The sequence below is a fragment of the Kryptolebias marmoratus genome, linkage group LG14, assembly GCF_001649575.2.
Source record: "Kryptolebias marmoratus isolate JLee-2015 linkage group LG14, ASM164957v2, whole genome shotgun sequence".
In the NCBI taxonomy this organism is placed as follows: Eukaryota; Metazoa; Chordata; class Actinopteri; order Cyprinodontiformes; family Rivulidae; genus Kryptolebias; species Kryptolebias marmoratus.
The window spans coordinates 19,241,400-19,268,787 of NC_051443.1; the positions used below are offsets into that span (position 1 = coordinate 19,241,400).

At 38.0% G+C, this 27,388-nt stretch overlaps 1 protein-coding gene across 2 annotated transcripts; it reads left to right on the forward strand.

Moving 5' to 3' along the window:
- Positions 1-719: 719 nt before the first annotated feature.
- On the forward strand, positions 720-26,818 carry pnpla7a (patatin-like phospholipase domain containing 7a). Of its 2 annotated transcripts, XM_017410713.3 has the most exons (36): positions 720-836; positions 1,265-1,367; positions 1,476-1,550; positions 2,424-2,511; positions 2,675-2,757; positions 3,449-3,549; positions 3,643-3,783; positions 3,868-4,027; positions 4,478-4,558; positions 5,316-5,444; positions 5,557-5,637; positions 6,594-6,723; positions 6,798-6,869; positions 6,964-7,040; positions 7,187-7,342; positions 7,483-7,560; positions 8,040-8,245; positions 8,445-8,576; positions 8,688-8,811; positions 11,107-11,220; positions 11,406-11,472; positions 11,603-11,752; positions 12,258-12,321; positions 12,677-12,845; positions 15,648-15,830; positions 16,021-16,139; positions 16,238-16,394; positions 16,633-16,749; positions 16,889-16,958; positions 17,072-17,188; positions 17,322-17,470; positions 17,609-17,761; positions 18,273-18,392; positions 22,068-22,152; positions 22,647-22,762; positions 23,621-26,818. In XM_017410713.3, the coding sequence occupies exons 2-36, from the start codon at positions 1,266-1,268 to the stop codon at positions 23,750-23,752; spliced, it is 4,098 nt and encodes a 1,365-aa protein (XP_017266202.1). In that variant the 5' UTR covers positions 720-836; position 1,265; the 3' UTR covers positions 23,753-26,818. The 2 variants fall into 2 exon arrangements, with proteins under 2 accessions (XP_017266202.1, XP_024860502.1); XM_025004734.2 differs by lacking the exon at positions 22,647-22,762 and having other exon boundaries at positions 23,621-23,757.
- The last annotated feature ends 570 nt before the right edge of the window (positions 26,819-27,388 follow it).

Genomic DNA, 27,388 nt, shown 5'->3' on the forward strand with positions numbered 1-27,388 from the left:
AAGCAGCAAGTATTAAAAGATTTAGGTGAATGCATGCATATATTTGAGCCTGTGTGTATAGTTTTGACTCAGTGCGGATTAGAGAAAATTCCCAATAGATTAAAATGTCAGCACCCACTTCTTGTTTTTAAGTCATTAAAGTCTTATGTTGTTTTTAATCATTTCACCCTTAAAAACATTCAAAACAATGATTAAATGCCTTAAATGAATATGACAATCGTTACCATTATGAGTGTATGTAAACTCATCCATTTTCATGACTTTTTTATGTCAAAACTGGTCAAGGTGGTTTCATTTGAACACTTTTTAGGCTGTTAGGTTTATTTTATGCAAAAATATAACTTAAATGTATGTGTTTATAAGTATTTAGAAGTAAGCTTTGAAATAGCCCAAACAAGGAACAAAAAAGCTGAACATATGGCTTGAACTAAGGTGCTATAGCCAAATGAAACCTGAGATACTCAAGTCAGTTGAAAATAATAATACACAACTGTGATGTTGTTCTTCATTTTCAAAGGTGACTCAACAAGAACACGTGAGAGGGTTAGAATAACATTTAACTCAGGCTAGGGTTAAAAGGTTTGTTTTCGGTCAATACTGGAAGTTTTCATGACCGTCAACAGATAAACAGACTCCTTCCACGTATCTCAAAAACGAGATCTGCCTACCCCGTTCCTGATTGGCTACGTGCTTTCAAGCGATACCATGGCAACAGCGGAGAGGGGCGGAGCTGAGCAAGTGACAGCATAAAGAAAACTTTGTTAGCTAGATGCTAACTTAATTGTTTATTCAGCGATGTAAACCAGCTGAGGCAGCGCCACGGAAGTCCTCGGAAAGTAAGCTCACTCGTTTCTGTTTACGTTGAAAATTTTAACGCTAAAATATGAAGTGGACTTCAGCTATTTATCTTTTATTAATATTAGCATGACGGTTTACAACGGCCAGGCAGCTGCTAGCTATATCATTCTAATGTTATTTTGCGAGGTAACGTAAGAGCTTTTACGACCACCTGAGAGCTACATCCATGGTAGGCGCTGACTCTGTTGATGGCTAAATTGTTTTTTTTTCTTATTTCATGGATTAACATTTAGAGACCTAGCTAGACAGACAAGGGAAGCTGCCGAATGTTGCTAATCATGCAGATTTGGTTCCTCTTTCTTGTGTTTTTTTTCCTTTCCTTCCCAGACAGACAGCCTAAGATTTCTTCATGAAATCTGACCGCTGACATCGAGGCTTTTCGTTAGCAAGTATTCTTGTCTTACAGGATGGAGTGTGCTGCAGAAGATGGAGACCTGTGTCAGTGGCCCAGTTCAGAAAGCACCACAACTCCTTTTAATAGATACGTGACAGAACAGACATGGGATAAGGTAGCCTTTTATCTGAATTATGCCGATTTCTAAGGCAGATTAAAGCCATTAGTGTGGTACTTTTAGTATTTGGGCTTATGATCTAGTTCTAACCTAAATTTTGTTTAGATGCTGATGACCAGCAGGAGTGTCCTGAAAGAACGAGTGCAACAGTTTGTGGAGGAGAGGATGCAAACAACCATGGTTTGTCCTGATGTCCTAAATGACTGATTTGATTGGACAGCTTAGGCAGTTTATATTGGTGAAGCAATTGTAAAAAAAATGTAATGACGTTGCACTCTCGAAATCTGCTCGGAATGAAGCTATTTGCACTCCTTGCAGAGTTTTTGACCAAGATCATGTTATGATGAGAGGGTACAAAGTTAAAACCATTTTAGTCCAGACTTGAGAATAATGTTGTGTGCAGTCTCATGCAATATCGCAAGGTGTCACGGTCAGAGTATGAGTTAGTCATTTTTGTGTTAGCTAATATTGATTACCTGTGGTGGCCAGCTTGAATTGGGTTGACTCCAAAAGATGTACATTCAATAATTACTTTCTGAAAGTCTCATAAAAATCCATTTAGTGGTTCATAAGGTGTTTCGCTGACAAACGGATAAAGTTTTTAAAACAGATCTTGTATAATCAGTGCTCAGTATGTGTTGGGGATTCATTTCAGCCACTACGACAGCAAAGTTTAGCACAATATCTGTAAAACTGACTGAATAGTAGCTATTTTCTTTTTTTTTTAAGGTTGGCAGTGGCAGCCATCTTGAATTGGCATGACTCCAAAAAACAATCAGTAGCAGATGGCCACCAAATGATTTTTTACTGAAAATTTAATTAAAATTTGTCTAGTGGTTCACGAGAGGTTTTTTTTCCAACTCTACAGAGAAACAAACACGTGGGCAACAAAACATCATCACCTTCGCCTTTCTGCAGTGGGCAATGATTAGCATAAATTATTTAACTGGCACAGTTTTGGAAGGATAATGTGACTAAATCTACAGCTTTCTGTGCAGCCACACAGTTGTGACTTCTCTCCTGACCCCATCTTTCCTCTCGTCTGGCATCCAGGTCACAGGTGTCCTGATTGGAGCTGCATTTGCAGTCATCCTGATTGGAATTGTGGTGTTCTTCCTCTACAGAAAATTCAAACTTGCTCGTGAGTCTTTCCAAGCTTTGTATTTATTTGATTTGTTTTTTTTTAATTTCATTTATTTTTTTGGTATACATCAAATTATATTTCCTCTAACAATTTTCTTCCCACCTACTATGTCAGCCTGACCTAACTTTACCTGCATTTTACATTTCGATTTTCTGACAAGGTGAACAGCAGCCTGGTGTACCTCGGTATCGCTTTAGGAAACGAGATAAAGTGCTCTTCTATGGAAGGAAGATAATGCGAAAGGTTTGTGCTATTTGCAATTCTATCAACGTGTCTGAAAACAGATATTTAATCTAGTGGACTTAAAGGTACTCATCGCAAACTATGAAATCAAACATAAAAAGGTTCTCTTGAACTGTATCAAATGGTGCAGTTTGAAAGAGTTCACTCCGCTAGTTTTCCAGATATATTGTGAAGCAATTCTGAAAAGCAATTAGGCACTCAATAAAGACAAAGGGCTTTTATCTCCATGCTGATAAAAGCATAAATACATCTAAACTTCTCCATCCCTATTTGTGTAGGTAAAAAACACACACTAATAGCAGTTCACAAGTTTTGCTGACAGATTTTTAATTTAAGGACACATTAACCGTCAATATGATTAAAAAAACTGCAGGTTTTGCTTCCTATTTTATGATTTTTTTTTTTTTTGAACGGTCTTCATTACATTGCAATGAGTACTTTTTCTTAATGATTAGTTTTTGTATTTAGGCCAAAAACGTATACTGTACACATTTCTACATTTCTCTGCACCAAACAAAGTATTTTCTTATACCTTTGATTTTTACAGTGCACTCTTATTGTCGGACAAACATTTAAGTATCCGAGAGGCAAATAGTGATGTCTAAATTTAATCATTTTCTTTGTAGCTCTTCAGGAATGTGGTCTACACCTCAAAGAATAACAAAAATGTTTGTGTTTTGTTTTTATAAAGGTCCAGACACTTTCCTCAACCCCCCCTTCCTCCTCCAGCTCGATATCAAAGCAGCCACAGCGCATACGCAAAAGAACCAAAGTTCTGAGCATTGCTCGCAAGTATGCACTGTTTCTACAGTTTTTCTGCATATTGATGATTTTGTTTTTTATTTAGCTAATGACTTCTAATGACATTTGTTTTTATTCCAACAGAATTCTGAGGATTCGCAAAGACCCCCCCACCCTGCAGCACAAGGAACCCCCTCCATCCTTGCTGGAGGCAGACCTGACAGAGTTTGACGTGCAGAGTTCCAACCTTCCATCAGAGGTTCTCTATATGCTCAAAAATGTCAGGTAAACAATTATACAATCCCCCCCCCATATCTAGTCCTTGTCTGTTAGATGTTTTTATGGTTTCTGTTCTTCAACTTCTCGTAGGGTCTTGGGTCATTTTGAGAAGCCTCTGTTTCTGGAGCTTTGTCGTCACATGGTGTTTGTTGAGCTGCAGGAGGGAGAAGTACTGTTCAGGCCGGGCGATGACGATGACAGCATATATGTGGTGCAGGATGGTCGACTTGAACTCTGCATCCAGGATAATGTAAGCGACAAACACATAACGCTTTGATGAGTTCAGAAATGCAACTGATTTCAGGTTTGATTTTTTTTCCCTCATGCAGTGTTTTTTCTTTGGTAGCTGGTATCACACTGCACACAGCTGTTTTACATGCTGTTTATTCATAAGAGTAAAACTGCTAGAGCTAATTTAGGGCTTGATTATTATTTACTACGGTTCTGCTGTTTGATAACACACATTTAATATTATTTAATAGAATGTGAAGCAACATTACAAGCACACTGATTTTTTCTTTTTAATAATATGTGGAAAATTTGAACAGTAGAGACCACCAAGGCAGCTTTTAATCATACAGATTTTACAATTATTTAAAAAAAAATGTCTGTTTGTTTGACTTATATTTACTATAAATTTATGATTAGTTACTTTGTTTCATGATTTTTATTTTTTATTTTGATGGTTTTATTTGTAAAGGATGGCACAGAATCGGTGGTAAAGGATGTCCTCCCAGGAGACAGCGTCCACAGCCTGCTCAGTATTCTGGACATCATCACTGTGAGCTGCAATTTATTCCCCCGCTGCACATCAGACTAGGTTCTGTCTTCATTTGTGCTCTGATCCGTTTCGGTTCAGTTAGTTTACCCATCATATACCTGTGAGTCAATTACACATTTTATTCAGTCCTGTTGCATTAAATTGCTTTCAGGGGAAACTTATTCACTTAAAGCAGCATCATCATTGTTTGTCTACTATAATAAAAAATTGAAAAATAAAAATCATGACTATATATTGCACTTGACACAGGGGATAATTCAAAAGAATACAAAGTAGAATAAATGAAAGTAGCAAAGTTCACTCAAAAGTTAATCAGTTGTAAATGTGCATAAACTGATTTACTTTTTGAGAGATTCAATAAGATGCATGCAGTAGTTCATGAGAGATTTTGCTAACAGACAGAAAAAGCAACACGTTCACACACAGATGCAGTCAATTACATTATCACCTGCCTTTTTATGATGGCGAGCAATAAAAATGAACTTGCAAAAACTTAATGAAGCACACTTTAAAAACCAACTGCAGTGTGACACTGTTACCCTTTTTAAGGACTTGTCTAATTCAAGTATAAATAAACACTCGAAAGCTATATCCTGTTATTTGCACTGTAAATATCTGTACTGTTTAAAAGTACTAAGTGTATACACATAATACACCGAGAGATGAACCACATTCTTAGACCAGTCAACCACTATGGCTTAGATTTTGTGCCATGTGCTCTCTATTTTTAGATATATCTGTTCTGCTTTTATTCCAGGGATATCCAGCCCCATATAAGACTGTCTCAACACGGGCTGCGACTCGCTCCACCATCTTACGTTTACCCGCATCCGCCTTCGAGTCCGTTTTTAAGAAATACCCCGAGACGCTCGTGCGCGTCATCCAGGTAATGCAGTGTCCAACAGCAGATATGGAAATGTTAATGAATATTACAGTTCAGACAAATATGGAATGTTTCCTGCTCGGTCTGCTAAAATTTGATTTTGTCCGTGTTGCAGATAATCATGGTGCGGCTCCAGAGAGTGACCCTTTTGGCATTGCATAACTATCTGGGCCTAACGACCGAGCTCTTCAATCCGGTAGGAGGGAATTAATTGGGGCACGCACACTCGTGTGTTTACACAGAGTCACGCCGAGAGACTCACACTGAATACCTAAACTTGGCTTATGATCAAGTTCCACATAGCGAAGCTCAGAAAGGCGCATGCACACTTGATCACGCACGTGCAAGCTAATTTCACACATCATTAAGCACATCATCATAACTTGGTCCTTCCTGTAGCTCAGTGAATTATTGATAGAAGTGATTAAAGCCCTTCCACACAAACTGACAACAGAACCCTTTAAGCCTGGCTTACCACTGACTTATTATCATTAATGTCTGACTTCTCATTCAGCATTCACACTTTGGTTTTGTTTTTTTTTTCTGTAGGTTTTTTGCAATTTAACTACTTCTGCATCATTTTTGCTGTTTTAGACAACAATATCAAAAGATTCGACTCATTCAGGAGAGGATGCTGTGGTTTTTGTTTAATTTGCTTCTTACAGCTTTTAGCATTCAGTTAATTTAATACATTTAGCTAGCCGTTTGCTACTTTTAGCTTGTTTTGCTATTTTTAGGTTTTTAGGTAGTATTTTAGGGTTTTAGCTAACAAATGTGCTACTTTTGATTTTTGCTAATGTTTTTCTCCCTTTTTATCTTTTATTTTTTTAGCTTTAAAAACTCAGTTTTGGCTTCTTCAACAAACTTCAGCAAAGATGTTCACCCCTCAGCATTCACATTGCATTTTTGCAAATTAACTAGTTTTAGTTCTCTGTTTAAGAAAAGACAAAACATGATTATTATGTATTTATTTATTTATTTTTACTAAATGTGAACCCCTGAACTCTTTAGGAACATGTTTATGTGCTACACTGAAATATTTAGTGCAGACCTCTAGTTTTTATGAGCCCCAGTCAAAATCAAGAGTGAAGACCTAAACTTAACTAAAATGCTAAATTCCTTTCATTTCTTTTTATATCCCTTCATTCACAGGACAGTCAGGCTGTGCCTTTGTCCAACATAAACAGTGTGACAGCTGAGGCAAATCCTGGAAAGATGACACGTCGTCTCTGTTTCCAGGATGAGTTACCTGCAGGGACTTCTGAGAGCACTTCAGAACCAGGTCCCACTATGCACATATATTTTAAAATAAGCATCTTTTTGGACATCGATTCATTGACTATTTGCCTTTAGCAGATAGTGTAAAAGAAAGTCCCTCAAACAGCTACAGGAGACTACGATCCATCTCCATTCTCACAGACTGTGCAGGTGGGTGGCTGTTTTGCTCTAATCTGATCAGAAAATGGGTTTTGTCTTTATTAATTAGCCAAAACATAATCCTTGTTTAAATGTATAATGACAGGAAACGATCTGAACATGGCTTGTGAACGAGCTCGAGTGACTATAGATGAAGCGCCACCGAGTCCTGTCACTCAGAAAGTATGTTTTTTTTTCTTTCTGTGGTAGTTCTCCTCTTTACGCCGAGGTGTTCGTTCAGATGTCAGACATTAATCCAACATCTACTGCTCCTTATGCTGCTGCTTGTCTGGTCTTCACGTAGAAGCCTTTCTCCTGTGTCTCTCTAGTCTAGTCTGAAGAAAAATGTGACAATGCAGCCCACACCGTCTGAAGTGTTGCACTATACTGACAGTGGAGGGCAGTCTGACGCTATTCACCTCAGTAAAAGTAGCACAATCCTCCAGGCTGCTAAGAAGGACCTGCAGGAAATCATCCAACTGCAGGTAAATATGTCAGTGTTAATTGTACATTTGTTTCTTTAAAAATCCATATTTTAACGGGATGTTTAATAAGGAAAAGTAGAACAGAAGCTTCACATTAGAAAAGCAGTCCTTTTACGTTGTTGTTCACGTTTCTTTTGCAGGACCCTAGTCTGCTTGAGGGCAGAGTGACCCTTCATCATGTTAAAGCCGGCTCTGTTGTAGCTCGTCAAGGAGATCAGGTTAGGACAACAAATTACAAAACAATTACAAGCTCCCTTCTCAGTTTTATTACTCTGATATGAAAGATTCATCCATTTTTGGCATCTTTATTCAAATTATTGACATTTTTCAGCCTAGCTGGTCTCCATCCAAGGAGAATTCTTTTGGAGATTTTAAACCTTTCTTGAAATAATTTCTTACCTGGGACTTGATTAGTTAATGTGTACTTGAGACTCATGTTTTAATTTTTCATAAGATTTGAACAGATTCTGAATAAAAGATGATTTTTATCAATCAAACACTTCAGTCAGTTTTTTTTCTTTCTTAAGCTTGTTCAACTACTTCTTCTTGTGGCTTCTGTCAACAGGGAAAACCTAAAATGTACAGATTGTAATTTTGGACATGAATAAACACAAACTTTAAAAATATTTGGATTCAGTGCAGTCAAACTGTCAAATCTTTGCTTCTAATTTAGTTTGTCCCGTCTCTGTGTTTGTAGGAGGTGAGCATCCACTTCGTGATTTCAGGCCTCCTACATGTTTACCAGCGGATGATTGACCGGGAAGAAGATACGCGTCTGTTTGTGACACACCCCGGAGAGCTTGTCGGTCAGCTTGCCGTCTTGACTGGGGAGCCTCTCATATTTACTGTGCGCGCCCAGCGAGACTGCAGCTTCCTCTCCATTTCGAAAACCCACTTCTACGAGTGAGTCATGTGGACACAGTCAATATACAGTCACTGTGCAGCATGTGCAACATTATGTTTAAATTTTAAATGTGATATTTTACACCCTACACTTTAAGTGCATAATTACATCTAACCAAAACTATTTTAAGTGAATAATGAAATGATTTGGCGTCTTCTTTTCCCTCCCTTTTTGAATGGATTTTTGTTCATTCCTCAGGATAATGCGCGCGGAGCCAAAAGTAGTCCTGAATGTTGCCCACACAGTGTCCAGGAGGATGTCATTTTTTATCAGACAGATAGACTTTGCTCTTGATTGGATGGCTGTGGAAGCTGGCAGGGCTGTTTACAGGTATTCTGCTGTGAACTTTTGTTTGTTGTGCAGACAATATTGACTGTATGCATATAGAACGCAACAATGTGACTTTGCTAAATGAAAGCTCTCCACCACATATTTCTTTAGGCAGGGAGAAAAATCCGACAGTACTTTCATAGTCCTGAGTGGTCGACTGCGTTCTGTGATCATGAAGGAGGACGGCAAGAAGGAGATGATTGGAGAGTATGGACGTGGTGACCTGATTGGAGTGGTAAGGACCTTGGCAGAAAGGAGTAAGGCAGTGAATATCGTGTGGAAAATCTTATCTATATGACTTACTATCCGAATTCTGCATTTTTTTCCCATGTAAATAAAAAGTCTGCTAATTTATAAATTAACAAGAAAAGATTATTCATCAAGTCATTTATCAGTTTAACAGAAAATCCACTTAGTGTATTTGATTTTAAAGACTACCAGTGTGCTTCCCTGAATTATGTTAGGTCTGCTGCACATCTTGCTAGATGTTTAATTTTTAATTATTTTTAGGAAAAAAACCCACTCCCTTTAATTTCCTGCAAAGTAAAATAAAGTAAAGTATCCATCTATCTAAAAGAAGGAAACAAACAGATCATATTTGACTATGCAAATCAGTTTTGTGCGCAGCAGAAAATCTATCTTTTGTTAAGGACTTTTTTTAATATTGCACAAAACCAATTAAAGTAGAACCGGCAAAGAAGAGTAGTTTTTCTCACCAGGTGCATTCACTTCTGCTGAGGTTTGTGGCTGTCCTTTAAATGGCTCAGAGTTACGGAAATGGTTACGGCTTCCATAACTGACACAATTGTGCATAAAATCTCCTGATCATCCAATGAATATCTTTTTAAAAATGCAATTTCTTTCACTTATATTTCAAAAGAATACAAAACTTGTTTGCAAACTCTGCCTACTCGGCACGTCTCTTCAACCGTGTAAATGGCATAAAGCCATTGATGGGCGAAACAAATTGGGGTAAAATCCCAATTTAATCTGAACAGGCTAACAGGAAAAACCACCTCATCCTATATTTTGTTGAAGCTGAGCTCAAAAAATGAAATTAACTCCTGGTCATAAATGACTGACTAACCTAACTCCAGATTATAGGAAGGTAACAACTTTATTATGTCAAGTCAAGCCATAGTATTAAAAAGTAGTACTCCTTTTTAAAAGAATGCCATAGATACTGTCAGTGTTCAGTTAATTTATCCTAGAATCACGACCAGGCCACATTGCTGTGTGGTTCTGCGGGTTAGATTTGGTAAAACTATTATTAAACCTCTGAGGTTTGATTAAGACCTGGTGGAGATCAGGAAATTTTTTGAATGGCCTTTAGACTTGAAACTGAATACACATACAGTTTTATCAAAGCCTCTTTAAAGAACGCCATTCAGTAGGATTTTGTATTGTTTCAAAAGCTCCACAATGAATTTGGACTGATAAGAAAAAAAAAGTGCAGATGTTGAACAAGTGCCTAATAATTTTTGCAGAGTAAAAGATATTTCTTTGTGTTGGCCTTGATGGATTAAAGTCTGAAATAGATACTAATCCCAGTAGTGCACATATTTTGACATTTTGACAATCTTTGTAGAAAAACAAAGGCAGCTAGTTTTACTCACCTACTTTTTCACTGGCTGTCTCTTACTTGGTGCTTCTAATAATACCTGGGTTGACGGATGCTATGGTTACTGCTACTTGGAGGAGGAAATCTGCCATTGTTGTGATAATGAAAGATGATTGTCATAGGAGTCCAAATCTAGGAAATATTTAGTCATGCTATGTTGACGTCAGCTCTGAATGATGAGATGGATGCATCCCATTTATAGCTCTTCATTTAATCTCTGATCTTTTTTTCTGTTTCCACACTGGTATCGCTGGAACATTACAGAACTTCTTAACAGATAAAGTTCATCGAAAAGCAGAACCCATTTAAATTGGAGACATTTTGAGCTCTATTTTTACAAGCTTAGTAAACAGCTATTTTTCCATATAAACCCATATTCCTGAAAGGAAAATATAACTGAGCACTTAAAGCTAAAGACCATTTCTGAACAGATTTGGATCACTTTTGGCAACTTGTGCCAAATATAATGGACATTTAACCGTTTCATTAACATAAAGACTTGAATGTCCTCTATAGACAATGCTATGATGTTTTTGCTTTGACGGAGTGCCAACATGTTTTAATTCTTCACGATCTCTGCTTGCACTTGCTGTATCTCCTCAATATATGGCTGGAAAAACCTTTAGTCTTAGCCTTATTTTAAAATCAGCAGTTTTTAGAGCAAATCTGCAAAGCAATTGTCAGAAAAACTGAAATTTCTGATTTGTCCTCTTTGCTGATTTTGATTAAACTGTGTTGGAAATGACTCAATCCATTCCTATTGTAGCTCAACATTGGCAGGGTCTATTTTTGGTTTAGAGCGACTTAACATTCATTTGGTTGCCCATGGTATTCTATAATGACAAGCTTTTTGGATGTTTTTACCAGACGGTAACTTTTTGTCGTCTGACCAAGTGAGCACTTTTGCAGGTGGAAGCGTTGACCCATCAGAACAGAGCCACCACTGTGCACGCCGTCCGAGATTCTGAGCTGGCCAAACTACCAGAGGGGGCGCTCACCTCCATCAAAAGGAAGTTCCCGCAGGTATTCAAAAGGATCTAACATTAACTTTTAAATTTATCACACATAAAACGAGAAATCAGTTCAAAAGTATGTTTTTGGGAAAGCTTGTGTGCATAAACTGAATTTAATAAAAGGTCCCTGTGCAGCCAGAAGATGGCTGAAGTCCATCTAAACAACAAAACTGATAAAATGTTTCTGCCTCTTAGGTAGTCACCAGGCTGATCCATTTACTTGGTCAGAAGATTCTCCAGCAGGTCAATGTTCCTCTATCAGGTCTGTACCTTCTGTTTTACGGCTCTTGCTGATTCTTTGGACTCTTTGGGTTGTTTTGATGTTTTATAGTGTTTAATCAAACTCTGAGTGTTTAGTGAGAAGTTTACAATTCTGTAAAATATGTGTCCAGCTCGTAGTTTGGCACTCCACACTCCAGGAAGCAAGTGGGATGCAGAAAAACAAGCCTCCAACCTGTCCACTGTGACGGTTCTGCCCGTTTCTGAAGAGGTGCCTTTGACTGCCTTCACTCTGGAGCTGAAGCACGCTCTCCAGGCCATAGGTAAGCAATAATTATACAATAAATATACATGTTTACACTTCAGTAACTGTGTTTCCAAGTGATTGTCAAGCAAATTTGGAGCAAATACATGAAATATTGTTTAAATGCCCTTTAAGCAACCATACTTTACCTACTTGAAGCAAAAAGATGTGCAGATTTTTCTACAGTTTCACAAACTTGTGACCACTTTATCGCCTCTTGCTTAAACCGTCTTGTTTGTTTTCCTGAATTCCCTGAAAGCCCCGAAGCAGAAACATAAACAGATTAGATTCCTGGTAATCTTGTGCCAAAAATAAATAAGTCCCTCTATGCTGTAACTGTTCTACACTACTTTGCTGATTAATTTTAGATTTTTGTGTGTATCTTTTTAATCTGATGTGTCTCCAAAGCTGTGTGTGTGCATGCCTATGACCTTTCAAGGTTTTGAGGAGCAAGTATTATTTCAGAAACAAAAATATGTTGGGCATTTTGGGATTAACCGTCAGTGTGATCCGGTCACCCGCAGGACCCACACTGCTGCTGACTAGTGACATCATCAAACAGAGACTGGGAGCTGCAGCACTGGACAGGTATGTTTTATGAAACGTTGAAATTTTCTGCAAGATGTCAAAAACTGAAGAAAGTGTTACACATTCCAGCTCCAGATGATTTTTTTTACACCCCTTATTTTAACTTCAATAAATCCTTTGTCAATTCTTGCTAAGTTTGAGGAATATGTGAATATTAGGACTGATTCAGTCTTACTATTCAATTACAACACATTCATGTTTTTCTCAGCATGCAGCTAACTCAAGATCTGCTGCTTTTTGTGGTCTTTCTGTCAACTTCTTTTAAAATTTATTGTCAAGCACGTTTCACTGGCACCGCAGAAAAATGAATCGCTTCATTTCAGTGTTTTATTAATGGACTCTCGTTCCTTTTTAGTGTTCATGAATACCGCTTATCCAGCTGGCTGGGCCAACAAGAAGACATCCATCGCATAGTTCTTTACCAGACTGACTACACGCTGACCCCGTGGACCCAGAGGTGCATCCGTCAGGCTGACTGCATCATAATCGTGGGAGTAGGGGAGCAGGACCCTGCTGTTGGGGAGGTGAGCTGGAAAGAGTGGCCTACAGATAAAGAGAGGGAGGTGAAACTGAAAAAGGTTGTGGTTGGTTACAGAAAGATTGGATTGCTTTGTTTATTAAATCATTTTATTACACTGTTTAATTGCTGATCGTATTTTGAAACTAGGATACTCTAAATGTTCTGCATTTGAACAGTATCCACTTACCACACTTATGCTAGTTGGAGAAACTGAACATATATTTTCCATGAAATGATTGTTTGATTATTTCTACAAGTGCTTTGGGCCTTTGTCTTGCCATTTACTCAGGATGGTTAAAAAGAAAAAATATTAACTAAGTAGCAGTTTTCTGCAAAGGAAACTCCTTCTGGACAGAACAGTCTGATGTGACAGTAATAATTGTGCAGAGCAGAGATCATCTTAGATTGCACATGGCCAACTTTAAGATAGATGGACTTCAGCGGCGGAGAAAAGGGACATATTTCAGTTCTGTGGTGCATTAATAGAAATCTAAAGCTGCAGCTGGAGTAGACTCACTCAACAGAACTGAAAAGCTGAAGACTTTAAAAAATGAATATTTGGAAAGTCTGAGAGAGGTAGGTGGTGAGCTTTGAAAATTGGTAGCAACAGGTTAGCTGTCGTGGGGTTTTGGCTCCTTTTTATGTCGTTAATACAACTCAGTCTGCGTTTAGATACTGGAGTCTCTCAGAAAAGAGCCTTACACCAAAAGTTGTGTGTTTAGACTGTTTTATTTTTAAAATTTTTTACATGTGTTCACCTGCTAAAACGTGATTTGAACCGTGATTTCTCATTAGTGGTAGTAGAATGTTTTCTCAGTCCTCTGAATAATATATAAACAAGCCTGTTAGAAGACCATAACAAAATATTTTAAAGTTTTAATTTGTAGGCTGTGTTGGATTGAGAGAAAGCCCAACTCGTTAGCAATATACTCCTTCTGCAGAGATATGTAATGTGGGACTAATCCTCTGCAAGCCAGATGATCGTGAGCATTAAGATATTATCTCATTGTGCTGCGACTGTGGGTGACTAGCTGGCGAACAGCAATCGTGGGGGTGTCCAAAATGTGCCGGGATGTTCACAGGGCTTCTCAATTTCTTTATATGAGTGACAGAGGCTTGCAATCTTGTCATTTGAGTTTTATATGAGTGACAGTGGCTTGCAATCTTGTCATTTGAGTTTTAAATGTGTTCAAAAACTTTGTATGACAATTTTTCCTTTCAAAATAGTTGCAGATTTGTGTCGGGCATCTTAAATCCCTCTGTTTTGTTTCTCCAATGCATCTCAAGACTGCTCGAACTGTAATTTGACTTGGGAGCTGTCCTCTGACAGAAAACATCTGTGGTTAAAGTCCAGGTTTAAAAACCGCACCGATGATGAAGAATAATTATTGAAAAACTGGTCCAAAGTGTGCTCCAGTAGATTAAATCATGAATGTGAGAGCGGCTGCCAAGGTGGGTACAAAGTGAGCCAAGGGTTTGATATAGGTGGAAATGGGCAAAAAAATAAAGATGCACAGCCAAGAATACAGTTTTAAGGTCTTCCACATGACGATATATATTCAAAATCTGGTTGCTCAGAACACAATCACAAGGCTTGTTGGTCATTCAGTTGCAAACACAGTTTCAGTGAAACTGCAACAAAACTTTGTCTGTTTTCTCACAACGTCCATCAAATCTGGATACGCCTATGGGATTTGATGACACAAAACATCTGCACATGCAATGATACAGACAAATGTGCAGAAATTATATAGACATTCGTGTCAACATGGACCAGACAATCAAAGAAATGGTTTCTATAATTTGAACATAATGTGGAATCCATGCTGCATATAATTGCAGCTATTTTTAAAAACAAATGGTGACCTTAGCCAGTATTATGTGGTATTTCTATTAAAGTGGTCACTGCATATCCTTGCATTTTATAAAAATGCCTATTGACTGATATGAAGGTCAGTCCTAATTATTTTGCAGTTCAATCATGTTCAAATCCACATTTAACTGAAGAAGCGGCCAGACTGTTTTATCGGGGCTTGTATTTGAGCTCTTATCATACAGAATAAAGAACAGATGGATGGATGAAAGAAAGACTACGTGTTAAAGTTCACATATGGCTAATGAAGGAAAGGTAATTGCCTTTAACGTGGGGAGAAAAAAATGGTTCCTGTTTAACTGGAAATGGCGGATAAAATGGAAAGATGGATCAATATTTACTTTGGCTCAGAATGAGTCATAACTCTGGCTGGATTTTTATCTTTAAGGGCACACAAATTCTCACCTTGCTCGTACACTAAACCTTCAGCAGTGGGGGAGAAAAGGCCTATTGATTAGTAAATAAATCTGACCATCCTCAAACTGTTTTCCTCTTTAAAATAAAAAGACATTTGAAAATGGAACGTGTGAAGAAATAACCTCAAACTCAACCTTTCCTTTTTCTTCTCAATGGGATATCCAGATTTAGTTTTTAATATAACATTAAAAACATTGGAGTTAAATAGTTTTAGTCTCTGGGAGGAAATTTAAGGATCTGAAAAATACCTTGTGCACAAAATCCTGTGGAATTGATCTGGTATTTATCCTTTTGAAAACCTGTAATTGTTTCTTAACATGAACAAGAAACTGCAACTGCGTGTACGCATAAAAGTTCCAGTTTTGTGCTAATGTTTTTTTTCTAGTGGCCAATTTTTTTCTTTTAGTATTTTTTCATGTTAGGTTCTCTGCCAGCATTACACAGGAGAAACTCTGATGGATAAAAGGCAAATAAAAAATGTTCTCAAACATCTGTGCTCAATGCCCTCCCCCTTAGTTCGAGCGTATGTTGGAGGGAAGTGCAGTGCGAGCCCAGAAGCAGCTGGTCCTGTTGCACAGAGAAGATGGTCCGCCGCCCCAGGGGACCGTGCACTGGCTCAACATGCGAAGCTGGATCTCCAGACACCTCCACCTCTCCTGTCCCCGAAGGGTCTTCTCTAAAAGGAGCCTTCCTAAGCTGGTTGGAATAAAAATAAAAAAAAATTACCGAAAACGTTTTATCTGTTGATCAAAGCAGTTTGCATAGTCCCATTTGATTAATCTACTCTTAGACTGAGCTTTAGGTGTGCTCCTTGGCTCTACATAATTATTATAGATAGTCACTCTTTCTCTCTTTTTATTACAATTAGTCTGTTTTTTTTCTTTTGCAGTTGGAACTGTACCAAAGAGTGTTTGAGAAGCCAGCAGACCGCCACTCTGACTTTTCCCGTCTGGCTCGCATCCTCACAGGCAATGCCATTGCTCTTGTTCTTGGAGGAGGAGGGGCCAGGTAACATTTAACTGACTTTATTTAACTCATTTTACATTGTATCCCACTTCTTTCTTTTTCATGTTTTTTTTTTTTTTCCTTTTATCCTCCTACATCAGGGGTTGCTCCCAGGTAGGAATCATGCGAGCGCTCTGTGAGGCCGGCATCCCGGTGGACCTAATTGGTGGTACTTCAGTAGGCGCCCTGATGGGGGCACTATATGCTGAGGACCGCAGCCACAGCCGCATGAGGATTAGGGCCAGAGAGTGGGCAATGGTGAGAGTCAAAGCAGCAGGAACACTAATTTTGCTTCAGACTTTTTAAATAACTAAATGAAATTATGAATCCACCAGCAGGGAATTGTTGTGTTTTGTGGGAGCTGAACAACTCAGTCCATTTGATTCTCTTCTATATCAAACGTTACTTTATAAAATTGACTGGATTTTGCTTTGTACTTCTGAAAACAAATATTGAAACTTGAACATTGTTTGTTCCCATTTTGCTCTTTCTATAGGAAATGACTTCCAGGTTTAGGAAAGCTCTGGATTTCACATATCCATATGCCTCCATGTTTACCGGTGCTGCTTTCAACTCTGGCATCAGCAATGTGTTCAAGAGCAAACAGATCGAGGTGAGCTAAATGACTTCTGCCTTACCACATCTAAAAGAATAAAAACTAGGAGTAGAAGTTGTTGCAGACAAACACCGTCCCTTTACGGACCATGAACTGGTATTATTATCCGTTTTGATGTAATGTTTTCTAATGGCAGGACCTTTGGATCACTTATTTTAACATTACTACTGACATCACTGCATCAGCTATGAGAGTACACACTGATGGTAAGTATTGGTTTTCTTATTAAAAAAGGCATTCAGCCTGTGTTTGGGTGTTTTCATTTGAATGGATAGTGTTTCAAATTTAACTTTAAAGGATTTCCTGTTTGCTGTTTGAGGTTCTTTGTGGCGGTATGTCCGTGCCAGCATGTCTCTGTCGGGCTATCTGCCTCCTCTCTGTGATCCCAAAGATGGGCACCAGCTGATGGATGGAGGCTACATCAACAACCTGCCTGGTATGTTTAATTAAACTGTAATCCTTTAAAAAGGATATATAAAATTAGGATTATTTATCTCTGGACAATGTAAGGTTGAATGCATGTATTTCTTTTTAACTTTTATTTTTTTGTTTTTTTTGCTCCCTCCCAGCTGATGTGGCGCGCTCCATGGGGGCCAAAGTGGTGATTGCTATTGACGTGGGCAGCCGCGATGAAACCAACCTCACTAATTACGGTGACTCTCTCTCAGGCTGGTGGGTGCTATGGAAACGCTTCAACCCCCTGGCTGAGAAAGTGAAGGTGATGAATCGATTAACAAATGAGACGCAACAAACTGCGCCAGGATGTTTAAAAAAATAAAAATAAATCAAGCCTATGAATAGCAATGAAAGCATTTTTAGAGCTGCCATTTATTGATGCACAAGTTTGCTTCTGCAGGTGCTGAACATAGCAGAGATCCAGTCTCGGCTGGCCTACGTGTGCTGTGTGAGGCACCTGGAGTCTGTGAAGAACAGCGACTACTGCGAGTACATCAGGCCTCCGATTGACAGATACCGCACTCTGGAGTTTGACAAGTTTGATGAAATAGCTGTAAGTTGAAGACATTTATTTTTTTCTTCATTCAGTTTGATCCATAAATGCTTTAGAGATGTTGATTTCAGAAAGAAAATTAAAACAAACATTTCTTAAAAGAAGGCTTATTACCCACTTCTCTTCATGCCTTGTGTGATCTGCTGGTGGGGATAACTCACAGCTACTACCACACCAAATTTTTGTCCAATATCTGTAAAGTTGAGTGAGTTTTAGGCATTTTTGTGTTTGCGAAGGCTGATTAGCTGAAATGGCCATTTTAAAATGGTTGTAATCAATTTTACATGTGCATCCAGGAATTGTTTTCTGAGAGTTTCATTAAAATCTGTCTAGTGGTTCATGAGATATTTTGCCTAAAAACACACAAAGACACAAGTAATTTCTCACTCACCTGCCTTTCATGATGGTGGGCGACTAAAAAATCAACACGTTCTCCACATGTCGGGTGGCTTCTTTTTATACTTCTCCGCCAATGGCGTACTGTATAACCCTGATATGTTTTGTGTTGTAGGAAGTGGGATACCAGCATGGCAAGACTGTGTTTGATGTGTGGGGTCGCAGCGGTGTAGTGGACAAAATGTTGAAAGACAGGCACCAAGAGGATTTCCACAACATCCAAAGGAAGAGCAATGTAAGCATGGGATTCATTAATATTTGGCAATTGTACAAATGGACAAAATTGACAGAATACTTCTTAGAGTTCTGTATATACTACTGACAGTGTATTATTCAGGCCATGAAATACTTTGTTATTAATCTGCCATTAAAAACCACAGTTTCATTTAGAAGCTCTCAGAAAAAGATCTATTCACACTAAGATTTGACTCTCAGCAATATTAAGAAAAGACCACGCTTCTAATAAACACCACAGGCTGAGGAATAATGAAGACAAATGACATATTTACCCTCAAACTGAACTGTAATTTGTGGAGGATGAAAGAAATGGAAGCAGAATTGATGTAAAGAATCGTGGCAACGCAAAAAAAGTAACCAATACACCTTTAAAGAAAAAGTGAAGATAAGAATAAAGCCATTGTTGCAGATTTGAGCAGCGATGCTGTCTTCTGACTAACTCCCATTTTCATTCTTTAAAACAATATCCATCCCACACAGACGATTAATGATGCCTATTTTCAGAAGCTTCTGTAGGATGCATCTCTCAAGAGAAATAATGCATGTCTTCATCTAAAAAAAAACTGACACTGCTGGACAAAACTTGGAAAAGAAAGCGCTTGCATTCCTTGAAGGAAAGCACATCACTCGCCACCTTTCATTTTTAGACTAAGAATACTTTATGTTGAGAAATGACGGAGTTGTAACCATCTTGGTCAGACCTTAAAAATATAGTTGGGCGTAATCTCCCGAATAAAGATGTTACTGCTAACGTGTTAGAGATCAGTCTCACTGAATTTTAGATCAGTATCTTTAAAGTTCCCTGGGTTTTAGCCATTTTTCAGTTTGGTAGGTTGGGCGGGGGAGATCAACGAGACCGTTTTAATAACAAGTTTTGTGTTAAAAGGAACACAAAGTTGTTGTTTTAGGCATTGTATTTAAAGAAATCCAAATTTTATGCATTGTGTTTTACATTATCCTTTTTTTTGTTAGTTTGTTTTGCTTGCTGAACAATTTATCTCCTCAATCAAACAAGCCATAACAGTGTTTAAATGCTCCACAGTAACTAAACTCCCACAGAATATAAATAAGTTATTTTTCTATTTTATTCTATTCTGCTGGTCAGAGCGTTTTGGTAGATTAAGATATATGCTATGAAGGCGATAAAAGATGCCCCTTTTTTTTACTGAACAGAACCTTTTGTACTATATGAATTGAGGCATTACTCGGTACATTTCTTCTTATTTATTTAATTTTATGAGGAAAATGTTTAATGCGTTGTGTTAACTTTTTTTTTTTTTTACTGTAATTGCAATGAAAAAGACAAAAGTCACATAAAAGCCATTAGGCACCAAGATTTAATAACTAAAATGATTTACATGCTTTAATGTTTGAAACATTAAAATAAAACTTTTTTTTTAACAGGGCCAAAGCCGTGTAGACATTCAAACATATAAAAAAAAAAGTTTATATAAACATCTGATGTAACAAGTCTATACTCTAAATGTTGTTTATGTGTGAGTTTACTACATGTAAATATAAAAGTCCCGTTGTATATCTCCGCTCTGTTTTCGGGTTTCTGTGTTCGGTTCATGTCCGGTCTGTCGGCTTCAAGCTGCTGACTGATAATTTAGTCTCTCAAATGGATTTTTAAACAGAACATCTCCACTGTTGGACACAGCAAGTCATGCTGCAGCTGTTCCTGCATTAATTAACCTCACGAGGTCTAGAGTTAGTAGTGGCCTTTTCAATGAGCTAAAACCAGCAGAATGTGTTGAAAGTCCAGTGAGACTCTATTGGAGCTGCCTGTAGATTCGATCTCTGCCGGCGATGTGATAAATCTACAGACGAACACTGGCGGTGACCTGTATCGCCCCATAACTGCAGAAAAGTAAAAAAAACTGAGAATGAATGACCATAAATACTCGTCAGAGTACTTAAAATGCACACAAACGAAACAGCAGACGGCATGCTAAGTAATTAAGTAATTTGCATTATTTATTAGGAGGAATCCGGACCGCCGGCCTGTCAGGGATTATAATAAATGTTGTCAGATTTCACCTCAGAGTCCATGAATCAAAGTCCAGAGGAAACTCCATCCCTAAAGACAGTTTGTTGTTTGATAAACTTGTTGAACCAGAAAAGAAGAAATGGCATGTCTGCCTTGATTCCTGCCGAAGGAAAATGGGCCCGAAAAATTGGATGCAATTTTGACACAATCTGTTTTATCTTTATTCTTTTGAAAGGACAGCAATTCTCTAGTTTTTTTTTTTTTTCTTTTTCTAAAGGCAGAAATGTCCCTGCAGGGGACATTGTGCAAAGTCCTCCAAACTTGGGACTCGTCTGTCGTTTTAACGACCCGTAAAAATGTGAGACAGATGCACCGTACCTCGGCAGACTCAATGAAAAAAGATGGGGCTCTGTTTTCAGAATTGTGCTCCGCATCACAAAGCGTTTGGATCACTTTGTTCCATACACGTTTAATACAGTATAAAAAATTTTAGATAGGAAAAAGTCCCAGGGAGGTCGGGGACACGGCGCGGGAGGAGGGCGTGGGTGACGATTTATCAGCTTTGGCGTCTCCCACGGCCTCAGTGAAGTGGTAATGTGAGAACACGTACAGGCGTTTATTAATTTATTACATGCCACAATCTTTATGGGGGTGCGGGCGTCCTGTTAGAGGGTGGGGCGTCCCCCCGGATAACGCTGAGCTAGTCATTTGGAAAATCAGGACCTGGCTGCAGGATCGTTTTCAAATTATTGCCTTTATGTTTGACTTTCAGACTGAACAGGCAGCCAGAGACTGAGGGCAGAAAGATGGGAATGTTAAGAATAGGTGGTTTGATCCTGGACAGGCTGCAGGGACTGAACATCTCTATATTTCATGAACTGTTAGCTGTGAGTTATTCACTGTAACTACCAACACTGTAGCTGTGTTAACTACTGATGCTGCATGTGAAGTCATCAGCTCTGTTTCAGCCTCACCTTTCTCTCAAACTGCACTTGAGCTTTCCAACACCTTTTTCAACAGATTTTTAAAAAACATATTATTGTAGATAATTACAGTGTTTTTCCTCAACAATTTATTCTGGTGCAAAATAACTTCCCCTTCAGGGATTAACAAAGTATTTATTACGGAATGAAGAGAGGAACGTAAAATCCAAATTAGCTCTGCAATTCTTTTCTTACTGAACCAGCTACCTGCTATTTATGTTTTCATCACTGTGCATTAAAAAGATGTATTGTTTTTGTGAAGGAAAAAAAACAAGGAGTTGACACCTGACAGCTGGTATAACAGGAACACAGTTGGGTAGTAAGTGATTGAGGAACCCTAAGGCTGCATCATGTGGCAACCTGCAAGGCTGATAAACGACGCCACAAGCAAAATGCTTCAAAAAAACAAATTCACAAATTGCCTCTTGAGGTTTGCTCCAAATTTAAAGTAATCCCTATAGATCCCCATCTTTAAATGATCAACTTTCTCTAGAGCTAAATACTTTTTGGTCTCTTTTGAGAGTTATCCTTTTAATTGCTTTGGTTTCTTAGTCAAATCCTAAAAAATAAACAAAAAAAAGACTTGCAGCTAAATGGCTATTTTAGGCTTCACAGTTGAAGTCCACAAATCAATCAGTGATGTGAAAGTTGCCACATTGGGTGTGATTTCCTTTTTCTGAGCTGAATTTGTCTCTTTCAGGTGTTGACATGTCCCAATGCTTCCTTCACTGACCTTGCAGAAATCGTGTCCCGCATCGAGCCCGTCAAACCTGCACTGATGGATGGTAAAACTACTGACACATATTTCAGCGCCGCCACTTTCAGCCACGCTCATTATGATGCTTTTTCAAATGTGTTGACGTGATGTCAAGGAAATGGGTTTTTAACATGTTTTTGTCTCAGCGTTTGTCATGCTTAATCAGTTGGTTTTTGCTGTTTGTTTCTTTTCCCCCTTTTGTTTTAGTTTATTAGGAAACCAAGATGCTTAACCAAATCAAGGAAATAAACTGTTACATCTAACTGCATGTGGATATTGATAGAAAAGTAAACATCAAGTGGAACATTTCCACTTAAATATTTATTTGAATTTAAATTAGATTTTGCAGTAGCTGCTGTTTTTCTTTCAGCTTCAATTTCTTTTTGCACATTTTGCTATTCTGGCTTGTTCACCTGCTCACCCAGTTGCATTTCTCACTTTTTCAACATGTCACACATTCCATCTTATTCACCCACAATGCGCTTCTGTGCATCCTGTCCTCCACTGTTTCCCCTTCATCAGAGGAGTCAGACTACCACACTGACTGTGAAGAGGAGGCATTGGAGAGTGCCCTCTCTGACATGGAGACGTACAGTCACTATGGAGAGCACACTGAAGGGGAGGAAACGCCTGACACGGTGTGAACTTCTGCACTTTGGTTTGGGCTCTCTTATAACAAGTAAAGCATTTTAGACACGTGCAGAGCGTGCTGCTTAGGTTATATTATGATAAGTTTCCTGTATTTTTTGTAGGACTGGGCACAGTCAGTTTTTTTTAATCTCCTCATTGTTGACGACTTCAGCTGAAGGCATTTAAAAAAAAAAAAAAAATATATATATATATATATATATATATATATATAATATTGCCTCTAAATCCCAGTCTTGTGAGTGTGATATCTCAGGTGAAGATTGAGGGAATGTATTCTAAACAGTTTCCTAGAAAGCGATTTTAAGTTGTTGAAGTCTAGTTGCCCTGATCCCATCTTTGCAATCAATGAGGCGATTGGTCAAAATTGAGATTTTCAGGAGAGCTGATGGAGAACAGTGGATCGGGTCTGATTAGCCCTATAAACCTGACTGCTCAGTCTAGTTTCTTGCTTTCTTCTTTTTAACAAGAAACATTTAAATAGCAATAAGCAAATATGACTCAGTAAATTGTTTCATAAGGACTAAAAATTCCCCAGAACCTGCACCAGAATACTGTCTGGTAGGGCATATGTCAGTTGCGAGGTGGTAATTTTAGTTTTTAAACAAGACTTTTGAAAGTAAACTGTATATTTCTGGTTGTTGTACAATAGGGTCAATTTTTGCTTCAAGAAGGATCAGTTCTACTGTAAGATATGTTTAAAAAAAAAAACAAGAAATCCCTCAAGGCCAGCTAACTTAACAAAAAGTCTGTTTTACTGATGCTAAGAGCCTGTTTTTAAAAAGTAATATAAAATCCAAGTACTGTTTCAACAATCATTTCTCTTTCATCTTCTCCTTAATGTCCAGGATGAGGAGCTGGAGGGAAGCGATACATCCCGTGTTACTTTACTGAACAACGGCCACCCTCCACCTGCCCCTGACAGTCCGTCGGAGGAGCTGACAAACCAACATGTCCGCTCCAAACAGTCCGTTCAGTGAGGAGCTGTCTAATGAACTCTGCCTGAACAGGTCAACGCCCTTAACCCTTCTTCTCTGTGTCACACTCCTCCCCTCCACTCTGTCCCCGGTGACTCTACCTGCTTATCTACTCTCGGGTGCAATCGATGACCTCTCTGACCCCGCCTCGTTAGCCGTGTGACTGACATAACAAAGGGATCAGTTCCTTAAACCCAATACAGACAAAAGACATCCAGCACTTTAGTGTTTGTAGTTCATTAGGAGGCTGCAAGCTCTTATTTCTCATATTGAGATTGACGAGATGACTTCCTGAACAAACAAAAAAAACTTGTGGGAGAAATGACAAATAGGAAACCTGTTGCTAAACCAAAGATTTTGAGAAATCTCAACACACCCGTCTCTGAGGCATTCGCAACTCACATAATCAAAAAATTCAATTGAAAATTAAAGTGAACGGTGGAAAAAAGAGACATAAAAGGGAAAACAATGGAATTTTAAAAAACATTTTCAGTTTTGTAGATGTAAATTTTGTCAAGCTGTTAAGAAAACTTTAAATTAATTTTCAGAGTATGAGCCTGACGCTTGTTTTGTTTTGCTTTTGTTGAGGAGCGGCAAAACAAAAATGAACCATTCAGTTCCTGGGACCAAATTATAGGAAGAAATTGGACTCAGTCAAAACTGCAGGTGATGCATTCTTCAGATTAACATATTCAAGTGATGTTACTATGGTTTCCTACACTCGATAGTTTTTATTATTGTTCACAACACACAAAAAAAGCTGTTTACTTGTGTTTCAGGTGGACAGAAATGATAAAATGTGTTAAAATGGGGGAAAAAATGACACCACACTTTTTTCATGGGCAGATTATATTTGAGCCAAGTAAAAAGTTAAAATATGTAATGATTGATTGATTTTGTTGCGGGAATAATCTGGCCATTTTTGAAGGGATGTTATGTCAAATAGTTATCAATAGTTAGTACAGTATCTGAGGTAGAACATGGAGTATGAAGAAAAGAGCAGAAGGCTAAGCTAATGGCTAGTCAAACGAGTGCCTATTTTATATCATTTCTGGATTATAAAGCAAGTTTTTCTCCAAAATTACATACTGGTGTTAAAGAACACTTGGTTGAAGAAGAAAAAAGCTACAAACTAAACAAATGGTGTCATGTAAAAGTGTTGAGGACTACTATTGGCTAATGTAAGTTCTTTCACATAGGTATGTCATTTTTGAGAATGACTTGTTTAAAAAGGCTTAAAAATGATTTAAAAACAGGCTCTAGTTTGGCTAGCTATTAGCCTTGCCTGAACAAAGACTTTTCTCCATACTTTGGGCTCAATAGGTATTAACTATTATTAATTATTTGACATAACTTCACTTCAGCAATGACCAGACTATCCCTTTAAACCACATTCAGTGTTTCTGTTTGTCTGTTGTTCAGTTATTAGTTGCTTTAATCATTCCTGCATTTGAGATGGACTCAAACAAGAGATGTGTAATTTATGATGGTATAAAGACCTCAAAAAACTGAAGCTTTTCTTTAAATGATGAACACCGAGGTTGCTACACTAAGAAGTCTTTAAACCACGCAAAAGGTAGATTTAGTGTCACTTTATTTAAAGGAACATTCACAGATGAACAGCAGAGCGAAGAGGCTGCTATTAGTTGCGTCAACACAGATAATGTCTCCTAATTCATGCAAGCTGTGAAAATATTACGGCCAGATTATCTCCGGAGCAAAAACCTGAGACATCTTTGTCACCGATCTGCCTGTCCCCTTCTCTTTTCAGTCTAAACCAGCTGATTTACACATGCATATAGTAAACTTTCAATTTTCCAAAATAATAATAAGAAAAAAAGGTTTCTAGCAGCTGAGTTTCTTTTAAATCTTATTTTCAAAAACCGATGCCTTATGTAGTCCAAGCAGACCCAGGCAGATAAGAGGCACGAAGAATTTCCATCCTCCACAAGCGTTACGTTCTAAACTCAAAAAGATAAACGTCCTCTGCACTTCTGTTCTTTTCCTCACATCTATGTAGTGATCCACATCGAACTTGCCTCTCAGTACAGTTTTGTCACTCTCTGTGTGCCAAGAACATGCAGGGACTTAATGATTTCTGTCCGTTTCACAGCGCTAGATTCTCTCTTGGCGGAGTGAGAGAGCCTCGTCCGTTTTGTTTTTCTGGCTTGAATCTATCGGACACTGACTGAGCAGCAAACAATGTGACTCTGAAGCTCAGAAACGGGTTTTGTCACAAATTATTGTGGTTTGGTTGTTTTGTTTTTTTTAATTTATAGTTTTGTGTTTTTTGGATTTGTTTGCGTGAACTAACCATCTAAACAGAACTGTATCTTGTTTGTTTATTTTATTTTATTTATTTGTGTAAAAACGCTATCGGGGAATGAATGCACAAGTCGCTATCTAAACTGTATCTTTATTTTCTCTATGATGCAACATTTTATGTGTTGTCCACACAATATAACCATTCCTCAGTCATTGCAATAAGCTAAAATGGCTCATTTTTTCAGACTTGAATCAAAACTTTGCAACTTTTAGTATGTTTTTTTTCCCTTGCCTCTTTACATAGCACCCTGTTGTGCTGACTGTACGTGCCATCTTTAATCCTGGTGCTTCAGTTTCAGCAGCCTTACGTGTGCAGGCAGGCAGACAGAGAAAAGCTGTGATAAACACACCAGTATGGTGTTTGTGAAAAAGAGTCTGGACAGAAAATGTGTGAGCACACTGGAGACGGCGAAATATTGTTGCTGTTTCACCAATGAGGTGATGGTGTTTGCACTTTTTCTTCTTCTTTAAAGCCGGGGGCAATGAATCAGCGTCCTCTGGCAGGATGAATGTTTCACTGCTTTATTAAATGGGTCATGGTTATTAATCAAGTGCTGATGTAAAGTATGGAGCTGTTCCATGTAGTTAATGCAACAAAGCCTTAGATGACCTGTGTGGAAAGTCTATTCATGCACTTGTTTGTGATTATATTGTACAAAACTGTTCACTAATAAGCCTATAACATTATATTATCTATACATTTTTTGATCAGTTGTTACAAATAAACCACTGTTGGTTGTCTTAGTTTGTCTCAGTCTTGTGATAAATATCATCTGCAGAATGCTAAAGTGATGGTTAGCTTCTATTTTTCTTATGTAATTATTCAAAAATGCAGAAAACGTGTTTTTTGAGGCCTAAGCTAATTCCCTCAATAACAGTTTAGAACTGACATCATTTAGTCTGAGTGTCAGATTTAATGTTCTCTAAATCTAGAAAAAGTGATTTATATTGGTGGAAAATAATTACCTAATCCATTGATGATTTCTTTTAAAATTTTGCCCACTTACAAAGATATGAACAGTGACTATTTTTATGGTAGTTTCATTTGAATGGAGGGAGACAGAATATCAACTAAAAATCCAGAAAAAATATGTTACATAAGTGTTGCTAATTGATTTGCATTCTATTGCATAAAATAAGTATTTGATCCCCAAGCAAAACATGACTTAGTACTAGAGGTAGGCCCATTAAATGGCTGATAGTTACAAAAATAATTGAAGCCATGCCTGTGCATACTTAACCAGTTACCAAGTAGGAAGATGAAGATACTTCAGCTGCAGCTAGCTCACAATTTATTTCTTCTTAAGTTCTTTT

Bases quoted from the DNA above. Each gene is read 5' to 3' on its own strand.
- pnpla7a (XM_017410713.3), top strand. From the start codon at position 1,266: ATGGAGTGTGCTGCAGAAGATGGAGACCTGTGTCAGTGGCCCAGTTCA. The intron at 2,758-3,448 runs GTTTGTGCTATT...GTTTTTATAAAG, and splicing joins GAAGGAAGATAATGCGAAAG to GTCCAGACACTTTCCTCAAC. The intron at 4,559-5,315 runs GTGAGCTGCAAT...CTTTTATTCCAG, and splicing joins GTATTCTGGACATCATCACT to GGATATCCAGCCCCATATAA.